The sequence below is a fragment of the Macrobrachium nipponense genome, chromosome 12 (assembly GCF_015104395.2).
Source record: "Macrobrachium nipponense isolate FS-2020 chromosome 12, ASM1510439v2, whole genome shotgun sequence".
Classification (NCBI taxonomy): Eukaryota; Metazoa; Arthropoda; class Malacostraca; order Decapoda; family Palaemonidae; genus Macrobrachium; species Macrobrachium nipponense.
In genome coordinates this window covers 66,901,237-66,923,180 of record NC_087205.1, presented here as the reverse complement: position 1 = coordinate 66,923,180, position 21,944 = coordinate 66,901,237, and the positions used below count along the sequence as shown (strand labels likewise).

General features: G+C 40.5%; 1 protein-coding gene across 1 annotated transcript in view; it reads left to right on the top strand.

The window, feature by feature from the left end:
• The first annotated feature begins 305 nt into the window (after positions 1-305).
• The window catches only part of LOC135224829 (eukaryotic initiation factor 4A-I-like), a 37,923-nt gene continuing 16,284 nt past the window's right edge, over positions 306-21,944 (top strand). The window contains exons 1-3 of the mRNA XM_064264151.1: positions 306-461; positions 10,779-10,887; positions 11,805-12,062. Of these exons, the coding sequence (XP_064120221.1) occupies positions 436-461; positions 10,779-10,887; positions 11,805-12,062 (393 nt within the window). The 5' untranslated portion in view covers positions 306-435. The remainder of the gene's footprint in view (positions 462-10,778; positions 10,888-11,804; positions 12,063-21,944) is intronic.

Below are 21,944 nucleotides of genomic sequence, written 5' to 3'. Positions count from 1 at the left end.
GTTTGTATACGATCGATAATTCATCGACTAACATAAAGAAATTACATTAATGAAAGTCTAACTCTGAAGAAGAAACTGCCATATAGATGTACAAAATAAAGTCGTATTATCAGAATATACAATGGGATAATGAAGACTTAATGGAATAGCAGGAAAATGCAGGCCATTTAAATAACCCGCACATGGACTTTACGATGACGACATCACCTCCATATTGGGATTGCGTAAAGAAAGTAGTTCTAGTTTAATATTGTCTTTTTATATGAAAATTTATTTGTATTATACAAATTTCTATCATTTTGTGTATATGTAAATAATTATATAATGTTTGAATGATCAGCGTCAGTCTAATTTAGCCCAAAACCTCAGCGCAGCAATACTTTGGTGTCGGGAACACATGGACCGTCCTTTGAAAGGACTCTCTTTCGCTCAAAGATGTCTGATAAGTACGATCAACAAAAGTGAGTGCCATTAGTCCTGTTTCAGTGAATAGGGGTTCCATGTTGAATTATTTTATTGAACGTAAGTAGTGTGCCGTGCTAATAATGCAAAAAGAGTACGCCAAGTGGCCCAGCTGAAGCGGAATTCTATAAATGAAACTAGGTGGGCAGTGGCCGTATATAATGGCGGCCTGTAGTAGGTCAGTAGTAGCCGAATGCCAAACGAGGAATGTTCGGCGATGGTTAGATTTGGAAAAGTACGCCCTCCGCAGTCTCCACGAACGGGCAAATGGAAGTGTAGCCGCAAATCTCGAAAAATTCGTTGTTTATATTGGAGTTTCATTGTTCGACATCACCCAAGAGGTCTGCTGCTGTCGTAGTCTTTCTGGCCGAGGCCTACCGTATCATGTCTCTTTTCCAAGTCCCGTAGCCTTGACCTAGCTTCGTGGATGCACGTCGCTTTTACTAACCGCTGACCTTATTTTTCCTAGCCGAAGTTCATTTATTCACTTTTAAAACGTTACGGCACATTTTTTTCCTAGGAACGAGGCCTGGACGAAGCGCATCTCTCTGAGGGGAGGGAGACTCGTGCAGAGGCAAATGATCGGTAATCTTTCAGTTTAGAGGTCCAAAATCATGCTCCCCTTTGTGCTTTTAGGTTTTTTTCCCTATTTTAATTTCTGATTTCGTCAGATTTGCAAAAAAGTATAGTATTTGCTTCAAAAAGACTACCTTTATCTGCTTACGGAAGCGGCTAGATTATAAAATAAACAAAAGGAATAAATTTCTTCACCTCACGCGGAAACCAGCAGGTTATCTACTTGAAAAATAAGGGTTTTAGTATTGGATTTACAATTTTCGCGAAAGTGTATGGGTCCATTTCCTGTTAAGACACGTTTGTTTATTTATGGTCCCCACCTTTGTTCCCATTGTGTTTTTGTACAATCTTTGTTCGGTAATTAGATTAACTGCTAATTTTTGCATGGTTTTTCACGATTCAATTCATAGTCAGTGAATGTGTGTGATCTTGATTAAACGTAATGCAGTGAATTTGGACCCCTAAACTGTAGAATTACTAAAAGTTCTGACCCGGGCCGTAATAGCTAGGCCTTAGGTGACGTCACCGGAGGCAGGCAAGCATGAGTGGTGGTTTATTTTTTGTTATTTTTTTGTTTTGTTTAGCTTGGCTACACGAAATGTCAGAAGATTCTGTGGAATAACCACAAGCACTGTGAATCCCTTGACTATTGGTTTTCCTTCTTTCCTTGTGGTGCCTTTGAGTGAGGGAATTACAAAGAAAGGGGTAAAGAAAGTAGTAGGCTAGCTAGTGTACCATTAATATTGGCGAGGAGGCTTACTAGTTGAATTATGAAACTGGGTTATTTAGGCATAGCTTAGCCTGAGCATTACATGAACAAAGTGGACAAAAATATCCTATTAGGCTCGGCTGCCCTTACAGTACCCCATCCTTCACCCCAAACATAATCCAATAGCTTAGCCAGATGTCTGGGTGGGATAGCTATTAAAAAATGTTAATTACTCAGGTCCTAATTCCAAGGAAACTGCAGGAGATAGCCTAGTATATATTAATGAAATTTTTTGACCAAACAGTAAACTGTAGGCCTAGAAAAGGTGTAGTGTATGGTGATGCAGTACTGGTGGGACCCCCGAAGAAATTTGTGGAAATAATGTGACAAATTTTGATTTTCTTTTGTTTGTCTTTCATTCACTCCTTAGGGGCTGGTATAAAAACATTTTGTCCTTGGGACCACTTCTGCAAAAGAACCTAAGCCAAAGAAGGTAATTAGGCTGCTGACATTATATTGATAAATTTTCCAAGATCTCACCTGTGCGTACTGTTTTATTTATACCGTCTTATGTATTGATCAGAAAAAAAAAAAATTCGTAGGGGGGCTTCCTCAGAATTATGTAACGATGAATGATTAGCTTATACTTGTAAAAAGTAGGCTAGGGTAGTTCGCAGATCCGCGGACAGATCTGACAATTCCAGAACCATTACCCCAAATAACAAAATTCATAGAATAAAAGTTTTCCATAATTTCAGCTTGGAAGTGCACATTTTCCATTTCACTTCTAAAATGTAGTGTGGATGCTGTGTTTAGGGTAAAAAACCGCATTGTACAGGGGTGTACCATGTAGGATCAATGTGTACAACCCCAAGAAAAGTACATTATAACGCGTCCTGACACCGGAGTAGAGGTCTTTAGCTCCGTTTCTCACCAACAAGAAGTCGCGTCTAATGCCCATCTCCGATGTCAGGATGCGTTATAAATGTACTTTTTTCTGGGTTGTACACATTGATCGTACATGGTCCACCCCTGTACCATGCGGTTTTTTACCCTAGTAGCCTGCCAGCCCCACGGTTATAAACGAAGCATAAACCCAAGACGAAATAGCAGGTTTATGATAAATTTGTGTTAGTTAATATAGGAAATGGTATATTCCTATAGAATGCAGTACAGTGAGAAATTTACTAGAGTACAGAAATGTTACAATTTTTAGTTTAAACTTTTGCATTCATGCCCAAGAGGTTGGTGCCAAACATGGCATCCTGTGGAACTGCCATGCTCCATGCCAACCCCTTGGAATAAATGTAAATGGAAAAAAAGGTGAATTTTCCATAATATCCCACTTCTACCTTATTATATACAAAGTACAAATTTGTTAATTTTTTTTTAGTAAACAAATTAATAACCTGCTCATGGCTTTAGGTCTATTTGGCCTATGCTTTACCTCTGGTACACCCCATACCTAGCATGACTTGAAGTATAGGGCTATAGGGTAAAAAACTGCATGGTACAGGGGTGGACCATGCACGATCAATGTGTACAACCCCAAAAAAAAGTACATTATAACGCGTCCTGACATCGGAGATGGGCATCAGACGCTGCTTGTTGTTGGAAAGACCTCTACTCCGGTGTCGGGACGCGTTATACTGTACTTTTCTTGGGGTTGTACACATTGATCGTACATTGTCCACCCCTGTACCATGCGGTTTTTTACCCTATTCGAGTAAAATCCAAGGATGTATCCCCAGGGGCTTTGTCTGTGGACCCCCTTATTTATACCTGTTGTGCCAAAATACAGTGTTAGGATGATTCAGCCCCATTTAAGCATCAGAAAGTTATGTATCACCTTGATCAGTATATAACACAGGTCCAGTTGGTGATTGAGTTAATGGGAATTGAGTCATCAAAGCAGTTCCTTTTTAACTAGTAGGGTAAACAATTAAGAATGATCCATCGTCATCACGCTGGCCAGGCCTTATTCACTTTTTATTCCCGGGGTCATGGTTTGAACTGAATTCATTTTTACCTTGTAATCGGTGGTTTTATCCTTACTGCCATCACAACTGAAACTCCACAGTGCTTATTTGATTGTAATTATGCACAATTTGGTCTTAATACACTCCACATTGCACTTAAACCACGTTTCTGTTCCTGGTTCCTAAGCACTCACGCTGCAAACAGTTACGAGCAGCAGACGACAACACTGATTTATGGATGCAAAGCTTTATGCCCTTAATTGTGTACTTTACTTATTATTTAGTTTTAACTTTACCTCAAAATGTTAATTTAATTCATGTCTGTTATTCATTATTTAGTTTTAACTTTACCTCAAAATGTTAATTTAATTCATGTCTATTATTCCCTTTTGCAACCAAATTAACCCCGAAAAATTACAAATATTTCGGATGTATACTTACGAGCAGACGACGCGAGGAAAAATGACTCATCGTTTCCAATCTAGTGGAGCTTCACACACGCCGATGCATTTACAGATTGTTTCCATGAATTCTAGTTATCATAGTAATGCAGTAATGATAAAATTGCTGTAATATGTATATATACTACAACTAGATATTCTAATTTCACTTATTTCCCTGGTTTTTTGTAAGTCTCATACCCAGTTTGGAGGGTAAACACATACCAATTGACAACACTTATAAACAATTGAAGAGTGCAAAATGTCGCAAAGAACGCTGTAGTTCATAAACAATTGAAGAGTGCAAAATGTCGCAAAGAATCCTGTAGTCCCCTTCGATAAGTATGGTTAGAGGTCAGGTGTACGATTGTTGTGATGAAAGTGCCCCAGCGTCTATGGGTACAAGTGGTGTGTGGATCTAGCACAGGAAATGGGAAGTTTATTGACACAAGCAACTCCGCAAACATGGGCATGGAGTCAGTCTTCTAAATATTCCAAGTTGTAAGTAAAAATTTTGAAAGCATTTTGGTGGGGTGGGCACTGCGTTGGCCACCCTTTTCATTACCCTCTGTTTAAATTTTGAAATATGGCCTTAATTTATAACTTTGGAGAAAATACTTCGAAAGAAGAATAGAGGTCTTTAGCTCCTCCTCACCAACAACAACTCGTGACTGATGACCATCTCCGGGGTCAGGATGCGTTAAAAGTACTTTTACAGAGGGTAGCCTAACCGTGGTAGTCAGTGAGTTGGCCAGTCAACGCCATGTTTTTACCCTATTTCAATTGAAATGCAGTAGTATGAACTAACTGAAAAACTATATTTTTTAAATGCTAATTTCACGGAGTACATTATTTGTGAAATTTCGCTGACCCTATTATGTAATGTAACCTAAGCACATGGAGTTCTAAGTTATCCTGCAATAGGGAAAGTGTTAACATTAATTTCAGAAGCAAATACAGAGTAAGGGTCACAGATACTGTAGGCCTAGTTGGCATTTCAGAAGCAGTATAACCTAACCTGGCTGATGTGATTGGGCTATGCCTCCCAGGAAACCCCCTCCCCCCTCATATATTGTGATTCTGTGCTTTACATTATTTACTAATTTGATTTTTACTAGTATTATCTGGGCCTCAGTGGTCACTTGAATTCACGCACAACAATGGATTAACTTCAGTGATGAAAACTAAGTTTCACAAATTAAGTCAACAAGGGATTTTAAAGTTCAAGTCAGGTCAGGAAGGTAAGGTCTGTTCAAGTCATGATGCAGCATTCCAGAAAAGGTTGAGATTCTTTTTGGCAGTGGGGCTGGTATCCATTGTTCTTAACTGGCCCCTACCAGATTCAGTTCTGGTCCCAGCTTTTTGGTGAAGGCGAGTGCCTTTCGTAATTCTGGCTTTGTAATGCAAAATTTCACATGAAATTTTTTGTAGTTTTAAATATTTTAGATTAGTTCCATAGCAAATTAGCTAGTAGTTTTAAAAGATGCTGGATTACTTTATATTTCAAGTTTATGAGAACCGCAAAGGGAAACATGGTTATTAGATGGGGCAAATACAAAATAATTTAAATTAAGAGATATGTATCTTAAATTCCTCTTTGGTACTTTGCATTTAGGATTCTGGGGTAGTTTCAGTTAAGTTGGCCAGGCCGCGCAACTCATTATGTCTGAACGTCCACTTAGGCTAACAGCCCCATGTGTTCGAACTACGATTGTAAGGTAGGGGGACAGTTTTGTTGGCCAGGCTGTGCAACGCATGTCTGAACATCCACTTAGGCTAACAGCCCATGTGTTCGAACTACGAACGTAGAGTAGGGGGACAGTTTAGATAGCCAGGCCGCGCAACGCCTGTCCAAATGTCCACTTAGGCTAATAGCCCATATGTTTAAACTATGGACATAGAGTAGGGGATTTTATGAAAATTATGCCTGAAAAACCATTCCCATTTGCCCTCTATGTGTGTACCCCCCACCCAAAAACCCCGGTTCCCAATAAGGTCCCCCATACCATTTTTATAGGCTTTTGTATAATCTTTTACTGCAAGTTTTTGAAAATCAGGCCAAAACATACGCGCTAGCTTTGTCGAGTGTTACCAAAATAATATCTTCCATTCGGCTGCCATATTATTTGTATTTGTCCGCCAATTTTCTAGCAGACGATAGTCTTGGAAGTTATTAAAAATAACGTACTAGGTAAGTCGGACCTGTGAGTTATACCTTACATGGGTTGAGAGAGGTTGTAATGACAACACCCCCTCTTCCCCCTCCACCAGGTAGGAACTCGTGTGCCCTAAGTTAGGTTGGGTCAAGTTGCAACCCTATTTTCATTTATAATTACCTTGGTTAGGTTGGTAGGTAAGTTTAGGGTCACTTCCATGCCAAGTGGGCAAGGACCCTAGGTTATGTGTGGATGGATTAATTTGCAACTATTATTTCAGTTTCAGGTTGCGTAAGCTAGGTTAATTGGTGGTTGCTAGAGTGAGTGTGCCTCCCCCCTTCCACTAAAGGATATGACTAGGGTCCAGGATCTTGACAATTACTATTGGATGTTGGGTGTTTTTAGGGATGGATTTTCTTAAGAAGAGTAAACATTGTAGTGTGGAGCATGTGAGTGAGCATACCTGTTTTAGTGGTAGGATCTACCGTCCTGGTCTTCTCTGTGAGAAGTTTGCGAGTTGGTTTCCTTTGAAATGGAAGAGGTTTTGGAACAAAAGGTGGAAGACGTAAAGGCATAGTACGTACTGGTATAGCGATAATCTTTGTGCATGTGCTCATGCAGCACCTTGGGCAGTTCCTAGTTCTCCTTGAACCATAGAGGTGTATGAAAGTGATTGTGTCCGCTCTCTTGTGGCTTTAGCTAGTTCCTTTTGCTGATCTGAGTAGTCTGACAGGAGGGACAACTTCTGTTCAGACAACTTCTGTTCACAGATCGTTGATGAGTAGAGTGAGGCATCTCTTGGTTGGGGATCAGCAGTTGTAGGATCAGTTAGCCCGGGTTTTTCCTTGGACCACTTCTCAGTTTATATTGCTGGTATGAATTGCAGCATTGGGGGCTTGTCTGTGTTGTGTATATAATGTTTAGTGGTAGGCTAAGCCTCTGCTGCGGTCGGATAACCAACATAACATGGAAAGACTCACAATATCATATAAATTGACAGTAAAGGTAATAAAACCATTCTCGTCTTATATATTATTGGCTTCATAATAAATAGCCTGTTCAAGGTATGTGTATGACGCTTATCGGTAGGCAAAGCCTGGTCGCCGTGCAATAACTGCCGACATACATGAACAGATTCACATTTTGATGTTAGCTGACTGACAATAAAGGGAATCAAACCATTCTCACCTTATATATTAAAGGCATATTTTCATAATAAATAGCCTATTCAAGGAATAATTCCATATCTCTGAACTTAACTTATACTCCAAGTGGCCAACAACAAAATGTGAACATACGTGGAGTTACGTTGATGCATAACGTGCATTCACAGCAACCTTTATCGTTTGGTATCCTTTCAGGAATTTTAATACTAGTAGTGTAATTATGGTATTAATATCATTTAGGATAACATTAGTTTTTGATTTGAGCTTCATTATTAATTTGGTAGTACATAATTAACTTCTCCGAAAAATGCATTCATTCAAACGATAATTGTCATAGATTATCGTATTGTTTCTGATGGGCATCGAAGCATAAACATAATCAAACCATATTTTACTTTATATATTGTTGGCATATGTATATAATAAAACACCCATCTAATATATTTATTGGCATATCTTCATAATAAATCACCTAATTTTGATGATAAAATGCCTATCTTCTATATTAATGGCTTATCTTCATAATAAATCACCTATCTTATATATTATTGGCATATCTTTATAATAAAAAGGCTATTCAAGGAATAATTCCATGGAGAAAGCATTTTTCAAAAGACAAAAATACTCTTTACAAGGTTACAGTATTCTTTGATTACTTTATTTTGATGTGATTACATTAATATTACAGTATGGTACTGTAATCAGTACAGTAACTGATTTTTTTTATCATGAATGTATGAATCTGAATAGCAAAATATCGATAAAATGCTAGATTAAAACTTATTCACAAAATAGTTTTGTGCAGCACCAGTATGATGAAAATAAAGAGGAATTATAAGCGATTATACTTTTGTTTGCAGATGTGATGAAGGGGAATGATAATAGGAAAGAATTCATAAAAGATTTGTCATTATAGAGACATGAGACTTACACACAAACAAAGGAGGAATGAAACGAGCAAGGGAGCAGTTTCAAGGACAATTCCCTTCTACTACTACTACAACAACAACTACTAGTACTATTATGAGAAGGCCATGTGCTTGGGGTAGTTTTTAGTTGCACTAATTGCATGTGTATCAGGCTAGGCTAGATCAATAATTCAATAGTGAGTACCCATATGATAGTTTTAAGGTATGTTAGGTGTTTGAATTAGTATTACAATAGGCAGTTAGCCTATAAGAATTTATGTAGATAGGATATACTTGGTGTTTTAACAATCGAAATAAGCAGTTAGGTACTACAGCCTAGGTTTTTTTTGAGGGTAGTGATAACACCGTTGTTTGCTGATGAAAGGGTGCTTGAAATAGCTCAGAACAGCCTTCCCCATGCCTCCAAGGAATTTTACCAAAAACTTGGGAAAGATTTTTAATCTCATACCACCTCGTGTGTGTGTGTGTGTGTGTGTGGTTGGTTACTGCACAAGTGCATGGGAGTGGTAGTGTGTACCTTTTTGTTTTCCTTCTTGGCTTGGTGGCTATCGAGTTAGAAGAGGGGAGCATCAGTGTTTAAGGCTTAATTATTTTTAAATAATTGCTGGAGCTCTGGCCTTTTCTAGAGGCTTCAGTGGCGTGGTCTGTATGGTGTTGGCGTTCCACTTCGGCCACGAGTTTGATTCTTGGGTGTTCCACTTAGGGGTGAGAGATGTGTATTTCTGGTGATAGAAGTTCACTCTTGACGTGGTTCGGAAGTCACGTAAAGCGGTTGGTTTCGTTGCTGAATAACCACTGGTTCCATGCAACGTAAAAGCACCATACAAACAAAGACAAACAGCCAGAGGCTTGCCTGGTTTGTCTGAAGATTAGGAATGGGTGAGCAGAGAGCTGGTTTGACACTTTCTGCTTTGGGAGAGTGCAGCTCATGCTTCAGGGGATGTGGTGGGTTCAGTTTTTTTTTTTTTTTTTTTTTTAACTGCTGTCATAGTTGGGCCAGTACTTTTCAGGTAATTTTGCTCAGTCGCATGGTTATAGCCTTGGAGAGTTCGACGTTTGCTTTTTACGTATCTGCTGACAGCTGATCTCCAAATTTGTTCTCAGGAAATGATCTTGATTTTCTTTGGAAATGATCTTGGGGCACAACCTTTGGTCCGGTTTCCTTGATGAGTTGGCTTGTGGTGTTTTGTAGGAGGTGAACAATCTGGTCTGTAGATCAGGGAGTTGCCTGTGTATCCAGCAGATGAATCAAACTCTTCTCCCACTGCTTTTATGCCAGTGGAGGAACTACATACCAGAGACTTCGAACTCTACACCAAAGACTTCAGATGGACACCTGAAAAATGACCTTCCTCTGGAGAGAAGCTCAGTAGGGTTTTTCATTCTCTGCTTTAGTGATGAATGCTGTGGAGTCTCTCCATAACTTCTTTTCTTTACTGTCACTTTCTCACTATTGCTGGTACGAATGAACTTGTCTCTTCTATCCCACTAAAGCTGGCTCTAGTTCACAGACCCTCTGTTGTAGATAGAAAATAAGCCTAGGTAGCATGAGCCTAGAGTACTTGTGGGTTCAAATCTATCACAGGAACAATCTTATTTCAGATGACATTGAGTATTATTTAGATTTCATCTAACAATAAGCTGCTTCACAGTCACTAAGGATTGAGAAACTAAATAAACCAAGTCCGAAAATATTGCCGGAAGAAAGTCGCTCAGAGAGATTTGTGAAAATTTCTAAGTCTCATCTACACCAGGTGACGGGTCACTTTCCACACCTTTAACATGCCCCCTTGCCCAGTGTGCCACTACTGACATTGCTTTCATTTTCCTCTCTGTTTATAGTGTTTAGATAGAGATCACTCCTACCTCAGAATCACATCCCAGTTCACAAGGTGTGTCAACTACATCACTGTTCACCATCCGCAGTATTTAACATCATTCACCATTTAATCATCACCATTTTCATTCCTGCCGCAACAGGCAGTTGTGAAGTGTTTATTTTAACCTCTCACTTTTCCCTTTGTGTTCTAGACTGCTGAGGTTACTTGCAACCAACTGCCTCAAGACAGAGTGAATTTTTTTTGTCTTGAGCTTGTCATTTGATCAACACTGTTCATTTCCTCTTTCTCAAATATTCCGACTCATATTCATAAGACCATGTGTCTCACACTTGTGCTAGTCTCAATATTAGTTTCTATAATAATCTTTCTCTAACACATACAAACAGAACCAAAGAAAATAGTAACATCCTGATAGTATGCAAGGTAAGTATAAATTCTTATGCCTATTATAATATTTATGGCAGTTTTCAGCTGTGAAATAACTGAACTACTTGTATCTTAAATGTCCTGTTATTTCCAGAGATGAGGATTGGGGTTCCGGTGGAAACACCGGGAGTGGCAATGATAAGGACTACGATGGCCCAGCCGGCATGGATGTCGATGGAATCATCGAGTCGACCTGGACAGAGGTAGAGTAAATTGTTTATTTTGTTGTTTTTATTTCATAAGAACAAAACCATTTATGTATACTGTTAAAGTGTGCACCTTATAGGTGACTACATACATATATATATATGCTATATATGAGTATGTTAGCATTTTGCAGTAAGTTAAAAAGTTGCTTAAGTCTTAGTTAATGAAAGTTCATTCTGTATGCTAAGAGCAAATGGTTTCCATGATTTTTTTTCAAGTTATTTGCCAGCAGACCTGTATTAGGATGAAAGATCTGGTTACTGGACACTTCTGTTCTTCTGGCACCCGAGATGTAGTTTTTAGTTGGATGCTGTTTCTTTGGATATGTGTTACCTTGTTTGTCTTTGATTTATGATACTGTCTTACCATCTTAAGTTGTGTGGAAGCACCTTGGATGTAAGTAAACTACATCCCAGGCCAGTAATACCTCCCATTGAAAGATTCCTTTATATGCTGAGATAGCCATTTTGTGTAGTGGGAGCAGTATTTTGAGCTTTTAGGGGGGAGAGGTAGAACCTCAAGTTAAGAATTGAAGCTTAAAATTTGATGCCCATATCCAAAGACAGGATGGTAACTATGAAGAATGTGTGCTGAAAACTACAGTAAAAGTACCTCTGCTTAGTCTGTAGATCAAAGAAGATAGAAATAGGCTGCTTAAGCTAACCAATAGTGGGTATACTAGCATTTTTCTAATACTCTTAAATATGATATGTCTTTTAAGAGAGCAAAAAATGCTAAAGCAGTTGTAACTTACCGCTTAAGCTATTTATTTGTTATAAATTGGCTAACAGTAAGTGAAACAGTTGACTAGTTTTTTTCATTTACTCATTTTTTTATATATATTTTTTGTTAAAGTACTAATTTTTTAAGTTTGTTTGTGCAAAACTCTAAAAAATAAACTTTGTCCTTTCAGGTTGCAACTAGTTTCGATGATATGAACCTGAATGAGTCCTTACTGCGAGGTATTTATGCCTATGGCTTTGAAAAACCTTCAGCTATTCAGCAGAGGGCTATTATGCCATGCATCAAAGGGCATGATGCAATTGCTCAAGCTCAGTCTGGTACGGGCAAGACTGCTACTTTCTCTGTGGCTATTTTACAACGGATAGATACTAAATCTGCCGAAACTCAAGCCCTTATTCTTGCTCCAACTAGAGAATTAGCTCAGCAGGTAAAATGTTTATATTCTTTACAGAAGTCTCTTCACAATTAGGAAGTTATATTTTGGGCTTTTATAATGATATTGAGTATCGTGCTATGTTTGCATAAATTGCAAAGTCAAGGCAGTATGTATTGCCCATTAATGTGTTTCAAAGATAGCTTTTATTGTGCTTTTTGTGTATATATTTTGCTTTTTAACCCATTCGCTCATGACACTTATGAACAATTACATCTGTGGGAAGTGGCAGTGACTGGTACAGTAATCGTATAAATGTCCTTACCTTTTTTTGTTCAAATTGTGTCGCTCCAACAATTTACTAGATACTCTGCTCAGTATTTTTCCTGGCATAAAAATCCTCCAAATTAACTTAAGTAATATTTTTCATTTATTTATTTATTTTTTGTTTCCATCTTTCCCCTCATCTATGTGAAGTAATATTTTTTATTTATTTATTGTTTTTTTTTTTTTTTTTTTTTTTTGCATCTTTTTCCCTCATCTATGTGGGGTTGATGTATCTGACAGCTTTCCTCCACCTGGTTCACTCAGGCACATCATATTATGACAATCGTTTGTGTCCGAGATCATTAACTACATCCATCCACCTTCACTTTGGTTGTCTCCTCTCTCTCCTACCAGGCACCCTTATCTGCATCTCACTCCTCCCTACATGTCTCATCCTCTTTCATAACACAGCCATCTTGCCTGGGCCTTATTTGATAGCTAAACTTGAGTGTCTCCTCTTATTCTTTCCTTACTGGTCCTGTCAATATTTGTCACTCCTCACATCCACGGAAGGATTTTCATCTCTGCCACATTCAATTTCTTCTCGTTTCAGCTCCATATATCAAAGCTGGCCTCACTACTGTTTCACACACTCCCTTTCAGTTGGTCCTGCAGTCACACAAGACACCTAGTATCTTTTTCCAGTTTTTCCATCCAGAATGCACTGTGTCATTTCTACATCCAGATTGCCATCACCAGCTACTTTGGAACCAAGATAACCTAAATTTTTCTACTCTGTTCAACCTTGTCCCTTCCATACTTGATCTCAGAGTCCTGATCTTTAATCCTTTGTCTTCCAGTACCTTCTTCCATTGTTTTAGTTTTGAATCCAGTACCCCTCTCTCAGTGCTGTATATCATGATGTCATCAGAAGATTGATATCTTGTAATCAGGTCAAAGGATATAGATTTAGGTCCCTGGTACTCTCACTATTATCTATTCAATTAACCCAACACTGCTTCTAACCTGCATTCTTGCTCCTTCGTATGTATCTTGGATCAACCTTACATACTTCTCCAGTGTTCTCTTTGCTCACATATGCCCTTCAACCTCTTGGCTTGGTACTCTATCATATGCCTTTTTCAGAGTTATGAATACTATGTGCAGTCTTTTCTGCTTTTCCCGGTGTTTTACCATCTGTTGAAAGGCAAACACTGCATTTGTTGTTTCTTTTCCTGGCATGAAACCAAACTGGTCTTCACCTACAGGTGTTTCTTTCTTAATCCTTTGATCTGTTATTCTTTCTCAGATTTTCATGGTTTGAGACATTGGGTTTGTTCTGTAATTTGCACAATCCTGGATGTTATCCTTCTATTTATGGATAGGCACAATAAAGCTTTCCCTCCATTTTTTGATATCTAGACTATATTTTCTTTTCTAGGTACCACAGTATGTCTATTCTCTATCCCAGGCATTGCCACACCTTTGCATGAATTCTGTCTGGTCCTACTGTTTTACAACTTTACATCTTCTTCAATGCTGTTTAACCTCCCTCCAGTTAGTACGTAGTGTGTCATACCATGATTTTGGAATTCATCTTCAAAGATTTTTTAAGGATTTTCTTCATTTAACAGATGTTCATATTCTTTTTACCTCTTCTAGGTCTTATCCTCATTTTATAAAAGCACTCAATTTTAATTCTTAATCAGTTTTGTATGGGAGTAGTCTTTGGTGCTCTTGTCCCTCCATTTGGCAGTTCTGTGAATTTTTCTTTTTCTTTCAGGTGTTTCTCTTCCTTTTGGGTGTTTCCAGCCCTTCATACTTGTCATCTAATGCATTTGGCTTTTCTTGTGCAACTGCCTTCTTTACATGTTTCTTATGTAGCCCCTCTTATCTTGTTGTTGTCCATACTTTTCCCAGATCTTTTTGGGATCTTTTTTGGCTTTCACCACATCTTTCACTTCATTCTGCTGCCAGGTTTCCTTATCATCCGGAGTTTTCTTTCCAGATGTCTTTCTCAACACCTCTCCACCCACATTGTGGGCTGAATAACAAGATGAAATAACAAAATATGAAGACTTTTTGCTCTGCCCCCCAAAGATTTTACCAAAACAAAAAACTATTTGTGATAAAAGTCTCTTATCCATAACATCCCCAAGTAATTTGCTTAATTATTGCAATGGAAAAAGTTGTAGTTACAGTAAGAAAAATATGAAAAGATGAATGGCAAACCAGCATCACATTTTCCTTTTGAAAAATGTCGAAAAATGTCTCGCCACCTGATCCTTGCCAAAAAATGTTTATACCTCTTTTTGCTCAAAGACAGTTCTGACAATTTTCTAGGTGGGCTGCTCAATTTTGATTCATTTTGCAGCTGAATACAGTGCCTTAAAAAAATCCCACCAAAATAGATTTATGTTTGTGAAAAATGAGTAGGGATTATGAATTTCAATAGTGAGGCACATTTACTGCATATTGGGTGCTGCTGTTCAGTGGGTTTGGTTGCTCTGCAGGAAAAGGGGACCATTGATGAATTGTGAGTGTGAAAGATCTGTTAAAATACAACTTTATGAAAAGTTGACAAATGAGACTGTCTGTCGATAGTCCAAGTCATAACTGCTAATATTAGGAAACAGAAACCTACCACCATGAACCACTATCTAAAAGAGAAATCTCTGGCAGGGCAGACATCTACACGGGAGAACGGTATTTTATTAAAGGAATCAAATGACCTGAAACAGGTTGCGTCGATTATTTTATTGCTGTTATGAACAATACTCAACTTTGATGCAACATTTACTGAAACTCATTAGTTTTATACATTTAACTTACCTGTCAGATATATACTTAGCTATTTGACTCCGTCGTCCGACAGAAATTCGAATTTCGCGCACACGCTACCTGTAGGTCAGGTGATCTACTTACCTGCTAGCTGGGTGGCAAGGACTAGGAACCATCCCCATGTTCTATCATATTTTTTCTGTCGGCCATAACTGGCAACATCGTTGTGGTATCTCCGGCTGGATTCGTATTTTGCATCGCAATTGATCTTCGTTTGGACTTCTCAGTGACGTATTTGCATTGATTGTACTGGCATACGCGAATTGTGGACCGTTTTTGGAATTTGATTTGGATTGTTCAACATGATGTCTGATTCTGGAAGTGTGGTGAGAATGTGTGTGAATGTGGGCTGTAAAGTTAGGATGCCGAAGGCATCGATTGATCCTCATACTATTTGCAAGAAAATGCAGGATGTATGAATGTTCTTTTGGTTATACTTGTAATGAATGCAAGGATTTGAGTGCGGAAGAATGGAAATCTCTAACCTCATACGTGAAGAAGTTAGAAAGAAACAGGGTGAGGAGGTCTTCTTCCAAACCTTTATCTAGTTCTAGCGGGTTATCCAGTAAACATTTATTATACCCTCTTCTTTTTACTCTGCCCCATCTAATGTAACTGCTCCTTTATTAGAACACACAGATTCGGCATCTGAGATTGCGAATCTTAAAGCCGCCCTTCGAAAATGGAAACCAAAATGGCGGCCTATGAAGGTAAGCAGTGTGATTATAGTGCTGTGGATAGTGATATAAGTGTCCCCGGTGCAGTGGAGGGGGCGTCTGATTGTCTTCACAACGCTCCCAGGCTAGACCTCTTTCAAGCTCCCAAAGCCCAGAGGAGAAGGAATGTCGAAAGCCGTAAGGAGGTTGTGGAGGATCCCCCAACAGTCAGACGTCCCTTCGGCATTTTCTGTATCGCCACAGAATGCCAGAGAATGCTACAGAAAAAGCGTTCTGCGTGAGTGTTTCTTCCTCCTCGGAGAATTCCTCACCTAAAAGAGGTTGGAGATCGGCGGATCTTTCTCGCCCCCTTAAAAGACGTTTGGATGAACCCAGGATTACTTCTAGTCCTGAGCGTTTTCAAGAGGAGGACCATCCAGTAATTAAACAACCGAGGGTAGACGATAATGAAGAGACTAAAAGAATCCTTCGCACTATGCAGGATTCCATCACTTCTCTTGTGGGAGTTCTGAATAAAGACCCTCCCAGAAGGAAAGACGATTTCCCTGCCTATTAAGAAGTCTAGGCTATCGAGGGTTCAGACTCGCCATAGTATTTTGTCTTCCTCTGATTTGGAATCGGATTCATCAGCCTTGCATAGTGGCCGAGCAGGATCCGTTCTCCTGTCAAAACGCAGACACGAGACGCCAGACAAGAGCGTCGAGTTTGCTAGACGTGAAACGTCAGCCAGGCGCGAGCGTCAAGATAGGCGCGTCACGCCAACCAGAAGCAGGACGCCTCCCAGGAGCGAGGCGACAGGCAAGCGCCAGGACGCTACGAGGCGCGATCGTAAACAAAAAGCAGGAACCGCCTCTCAGGAGAGAGTCGTCAGGCAAGCGTCAGGACGCTCCAAGCGGTTGACGCCAGCCAGAAACATGACGCCTCCCAGGAGCGGAGGCACGAGGCAAGAGCCAGGATGCTTCGTTCAGGCGCGGACGTCAACAAGAAGCGGGACGCCTCTCAGGAGAGTCGTCAGGCAAGCGCGAGGACGCTCCAAAGCGGTTGACGCCAGCCAGAAGCAGGACCCGCCTCCACGGGAGCGGCTTCTCTGATAGAGAATCGGTCAGGAAAGAGCGATCTCCTTCTAACCTGGAACTGGAAGAGATTTCTGAGGAAGAAGTTTCAACTAACGAGGGACTTTCCAATTATAAAGTTTTAGCCTCGTTACTTCTAGAGGAGTTTGCGGATTCTCTTAGTCCTGCAGCTGCTCCTTCGCCGAGATCTCTGTTTTCGAGCACAAAAACCCCGAAATCCTCGGCTTTCTTAAAGATGAAACCGGCGATCTCAATGAAGAAAGCCCTCCAGTCTTTAGATTCGTGGCTTTTATCTAAAAAAGGAAACTATGAGAACGGTTTTATTGCTCTCCTCCTCCAAACTGACGGGGAAAAGAGGCGGATTTGGTATAAGACAGAAGAGGCGATGGGATTGATGCTCCCTTCGTCGGCAGATTCAGATTTCTCGAGTCTTGTAGAGTCTGTGAGAAGACAGGTTCTCTCAATTCAGCAAAGCGTCCTGAGTATGTCGGAGTTAGATCAGTACCTTAAGGGAATTTTTCACATCTTAGAAGTGTTCAACTTCTTGGATTGGTCTCTTGGGGTGCTGGCTAAGACGAGTGAGCCAGATTTTCTAGATCCAGAAACTTTGCAGTGTCCTATCCTGCATGGATAAGGCTGTGCAAGATGGTTCTGGTGAGTTGGCGGCTCTTTTTGGATCTGGAATGTTTAAAGAAAAGATTCTTTACAGTTCCTTTCTGACGAAAGGAGTTTCTCCTCTCAGAGGTCCGCTCTATTATTCGCACCTCGGTCAGAACATCTGTTTCCTTCATCTTTAGTGAAGGATGTTGCGAGATCCTTGTCGGAAAAGGCTACGCAGGACCTTCTTGTACAATCTACAAAGAAAAGTAGACCTGCAGTTAAGACTCAGAAGAAGGTGGCTCAGACTCCAGTGGTGCCCTTTCGTGGAGCCCCTTCAACTCGATCAACTTCGGAGAGAAGACCCTTCGACAAGCGAGGGAGGTCTTCCTTCCGCTCTTTTAAAAAGAGCAAATAGCAGCCATGTCCTCCAAGCACAGGTAGGGGCCAGACTTCAATACTTCTGGATGCCTGGTCCGTAAGAGAAGCAGATCCCTGGACTCTGTCTGTCCTACAGAAGGGGTGGGACATCATTCCCTTCGTAGACAGACCTCCTTTGGCAACATCTCCAAAGGATTTGTCGACGAGTTACAAGGACCCTGGACTGAATGAGACTCTCCTTCAGACGGTGGTGTCGATGAGGGACAAGAATGCAATAGAGCTAGTGCAAGATCCTTTCTCCCCGGGGTTTTACAACCGCCTTTTCTTGGTTCCAAAGGCTTCGGGGGGATGGAGACCCGTACTAGATGTAAGCGTCCTGAACAGGTACGTGGAGAAAAAGAAGTTCTCCATGGAGACTTCAGCTTCAGTTCTGTCTTCCCTACGTCAGGGAGATTGGATGGTATCCCTGGACCTTCAGGATGCTTACTTTCATGTTCCGATTCACCCATCGTCAAGAAATATCTAAGATTTGTTGTTCAAGGACAAATCTTCCAATTCAGGGCCTTGTGCTTCGGCCTATTCGACCGACCGGCCCCTCATGTATTGTCACGTATCTGATGCGGAACGTGGCCAAATGGCTTCATTTAGAGGGATAAACATCTCAATGTATCTCGACGATTGGCTAATCCGGGCCAAGTCAGAGAATCGGTGTTTGGAGGACCTACAGTCTACTTTGAACCTAGCAAAGACGTTAGGATTACTCGTGAACCTCGAGAAATCGCAGATGATCCCCAGTCAGAACTTAGTCTATTTGGGGATTCGATGGATTCTCGGGGTTTTCGGGCTTTTCCGTCCCAGGAGAGGATTGCTCGGGGATTACAAAAAACCAAAATCTCGAGCTTCCTAGAGAAAGAACGGAGTTCGGTGAGGGAGTGGTTAAGTCTTCTGGGAACCCTTTCCTCACTAGAACAGTTCATTTCGCTAGGAAGACTCCACCTTCGCCCTCTTCAATTCTTCCTAAGAAGAATTTGGAGTTGGAAGAACGGACAGCTTTCGGACACTTTCAGTATTCCTCTGGAAGTAAAGAATCATCTGAAGTGGTGGATTTTTCCCTTAGAAAAGAACGAGGGCTTGTCTCTAGAAGTTCGGAACCCAAACCTAATCTTGTTCTCAGACGCTTCAGAGAATGGATGGGGAATCGACTCTAGGGACAAAAGAAATATCAGGCCAATGGAGGAAGGATCAGCTAGACTGGCATATAAACTCCAAAGAACTTTATGCGTTCTTCTAGCTCTAAAAGCCTTCGACAGAGTAGGTGTTAGGTCAAGTGGTACAGGTCAACTCGGACAACACCACAGCGTTGGCCTATATCAAGAAACAAGGGGGAACTCACTCTCTTTCTCTGTTCCATATAACAAAAGAGCTGTTGTATTGGGCAAAAGAAAAGAAAGTGACTCTTCTCACAAGATTCGTGAAAGGAGAGAAGACATCAGAGCAGACAGGCTAAGCAGGTTAAACCAATTCTCCCCACAGAATGGACCCTTCACATTCAGGTGTGTCAAGCTCTGTGGTCCCTGTGGGGCAGTCCACCTATAGACCTATTCGCCACCTACCTATCCAGAAGGATGAGAACTTTTGCTCCTTAGTGGAAGACCCTGAGAGCGATAGCGGTGGACGCCATGCTGCTGGACTGGTCAGGGCCTAGATGCCTACGCCTTCCCCCCCCACCCCCTTCAAAATGTTAGGAGTGGTGTTAAGAAACAGTTTGCGGCCTCAAGAGTGCGAGACTACACTCTATCGCTCCCTTTTGGCCGTCTCAAGATTGGTTCACAGAGGTACAGGAATGGACAGTGGGATTCCCAAGATCTCTTCCACACAGGATAGATCTCTTCCACAACCCCATTTCGACGAGGTACCATCAAAACCTCCCCGCTCTCGCTCTGACTGCCTTTCGACTATCGAAAGACTTGTCAGAGCGAGAGGCTTTTCAAGCAAGCTTCAAAAGCAATTGAAGAGCCCGGAGATCTTTCAACTATTCGGGTCTACCAATCAAATGGTATGTTCTTTAGAAAGAATTGGTGTGAAGAAGAATAAACTGTCCCTCTTTCCGATACCTCTGTGACCAACATAGCTGATTTCTTGATTTTCCTTAGGGAAGAATCAAAATTATCAGTTTCTACCATTAAAGGTTATCGAAGTATGCTTTCGGCCGTATTTCGAAAACAGAGGTTTGAGAATTGCAGAAGATAAAGACCTCCACGATCTTATTAGATCTTTTGAAACCTCAAAAACCTTTTCTCCTCGCACTCCGAACTGGAACCTAGATGTAGTTTTGAGATTTCTATCATCTAGTAGATTTGAACCTCCTTGGAGATCTAACGAGAAAAGGTATTTTCTTGTTGTCGTTAGTGACTGCGAAGAGAATTAGTGAAATACACGCTCTAGATTCTCGAGTAGGAGATTTAAGAGTGATCGCGCAATTTGTTCTTTCCAGACTCTGTTTCTGGCCAAGAACGAGAACCCCTCTAAACCCTGGCCAAAGAGTTTTGAAGTTAAGGACTCAAATCTAGTAGGAGAGGAATTAGAAAGATCTTTATGTCCGGTTAGAGCTTTGAAGTTCTATTTAAAGAAGAAGAATGAACTAAACGGGTGTAAACAAAGCCTGTGGTGCGCAGTTCGGGATCCTAGTAGACCCATGTCAAAAAATGCATTAGCATTCTTTGTGAGGAGCATTATTACAGATGCTCATAATGACTGCACGGAAGACTCTTTCAGGACTCTCCGAGTGAAGGCTCATGAGGTTAGAGCGGTAGCCACTTCATTAGCATTTCAGAAGAACATGTCTAAAAGACATTGTGGATGCGACTTACTGGAGGTGTAATTCAGTGTTCGCATCGCACTATCTCATGGACGTTAAAGTAACATATGCAAAGTGTTTCTCTCTGGGTCCTTTTGTATCAGACCGATACAGTGCTGGGGCTAGGGAGCACATAACTATCCCTTAGAAAAATTTTGATTAGTTCAAAAATTTTGTTTTGATAGTACATAGATCTACCTTGTGAGACGAGTTGTTGGTTTTTTCTGCTGATTAGTATGCTTGCTGGCGCACGGACGTCCGAGCTTGGATCAGTGGGGGAATCAAGAGACGTCTTACTGACTAGATTGTACAAACATTTTTTTTTTTTTAATTTTATTTTATTTTTTTTTTTTATTTTTTGTACTTTACTGTACGAATGTTTGTGATTCGAGTTTGTGGTCGTTTGCAAGAGGTTAGGGGATAACTTCTTGCAATCTTAGAACTAACATGGATAGGTTGAGGTGATCGGGATCGATGTTGTGCTCCTTGTATAAGGTCTTGTCAAGTAAGTGGATAAGCACCCATTGACGTAGTCCTTCCAGGATCTACCAAGTAAGCGGGTAACGACCCCTTTGGCAGAACCACAAGGGAACTCTTAGCCATAGATCAATATCTCGCTGAGCCTCTTGAGACTGTCTAGACTCCTGGATTCTATTCATGAAGTCTTCAGTCTAAACAGGTAGGAACCAAGGTTTTATTTATTTATTAACCTACATCGATAGTTGTGATTCTGTTTGATTCTATATTTGAGCTGTCTCTTTCCCACCTCCAATGGTGTGAATCAGCTAAGTATATATCTGACAGGTAAGTTAAATGTATGTATAAAAATGATATTGTTATGATACAATAAAGTTTTTATACATACTTACCTGGCAGATATATACAAAATTATACCCACCGACCTCCCCTCAGGAGACAGGCGGTATAGAAAAAAATAAAAATAGATAGAACATGGGAATGGTTCCTAGTCCTGCCACCCAGCGGCAGGTAAGTAGATCACCTGACCTACAGGTAGCGTGTGCGCGAAATTCGAATTTCTGTCGGACGACGGAGTCAAATAGCTAAGTATATATCTGACCAGGTAAGTATGTATAAAACTTTATTGTATCATAACAATATCATATTTACCTCAATAGTAAGATTTTAGTCAAAAGTTACACCCAGAGGTAAGTTAAAGTTTCAGACTCATTCAACTAAGTCCCATACACACACCTGAAGGGGATGATTGGCATCTGTACAAGAT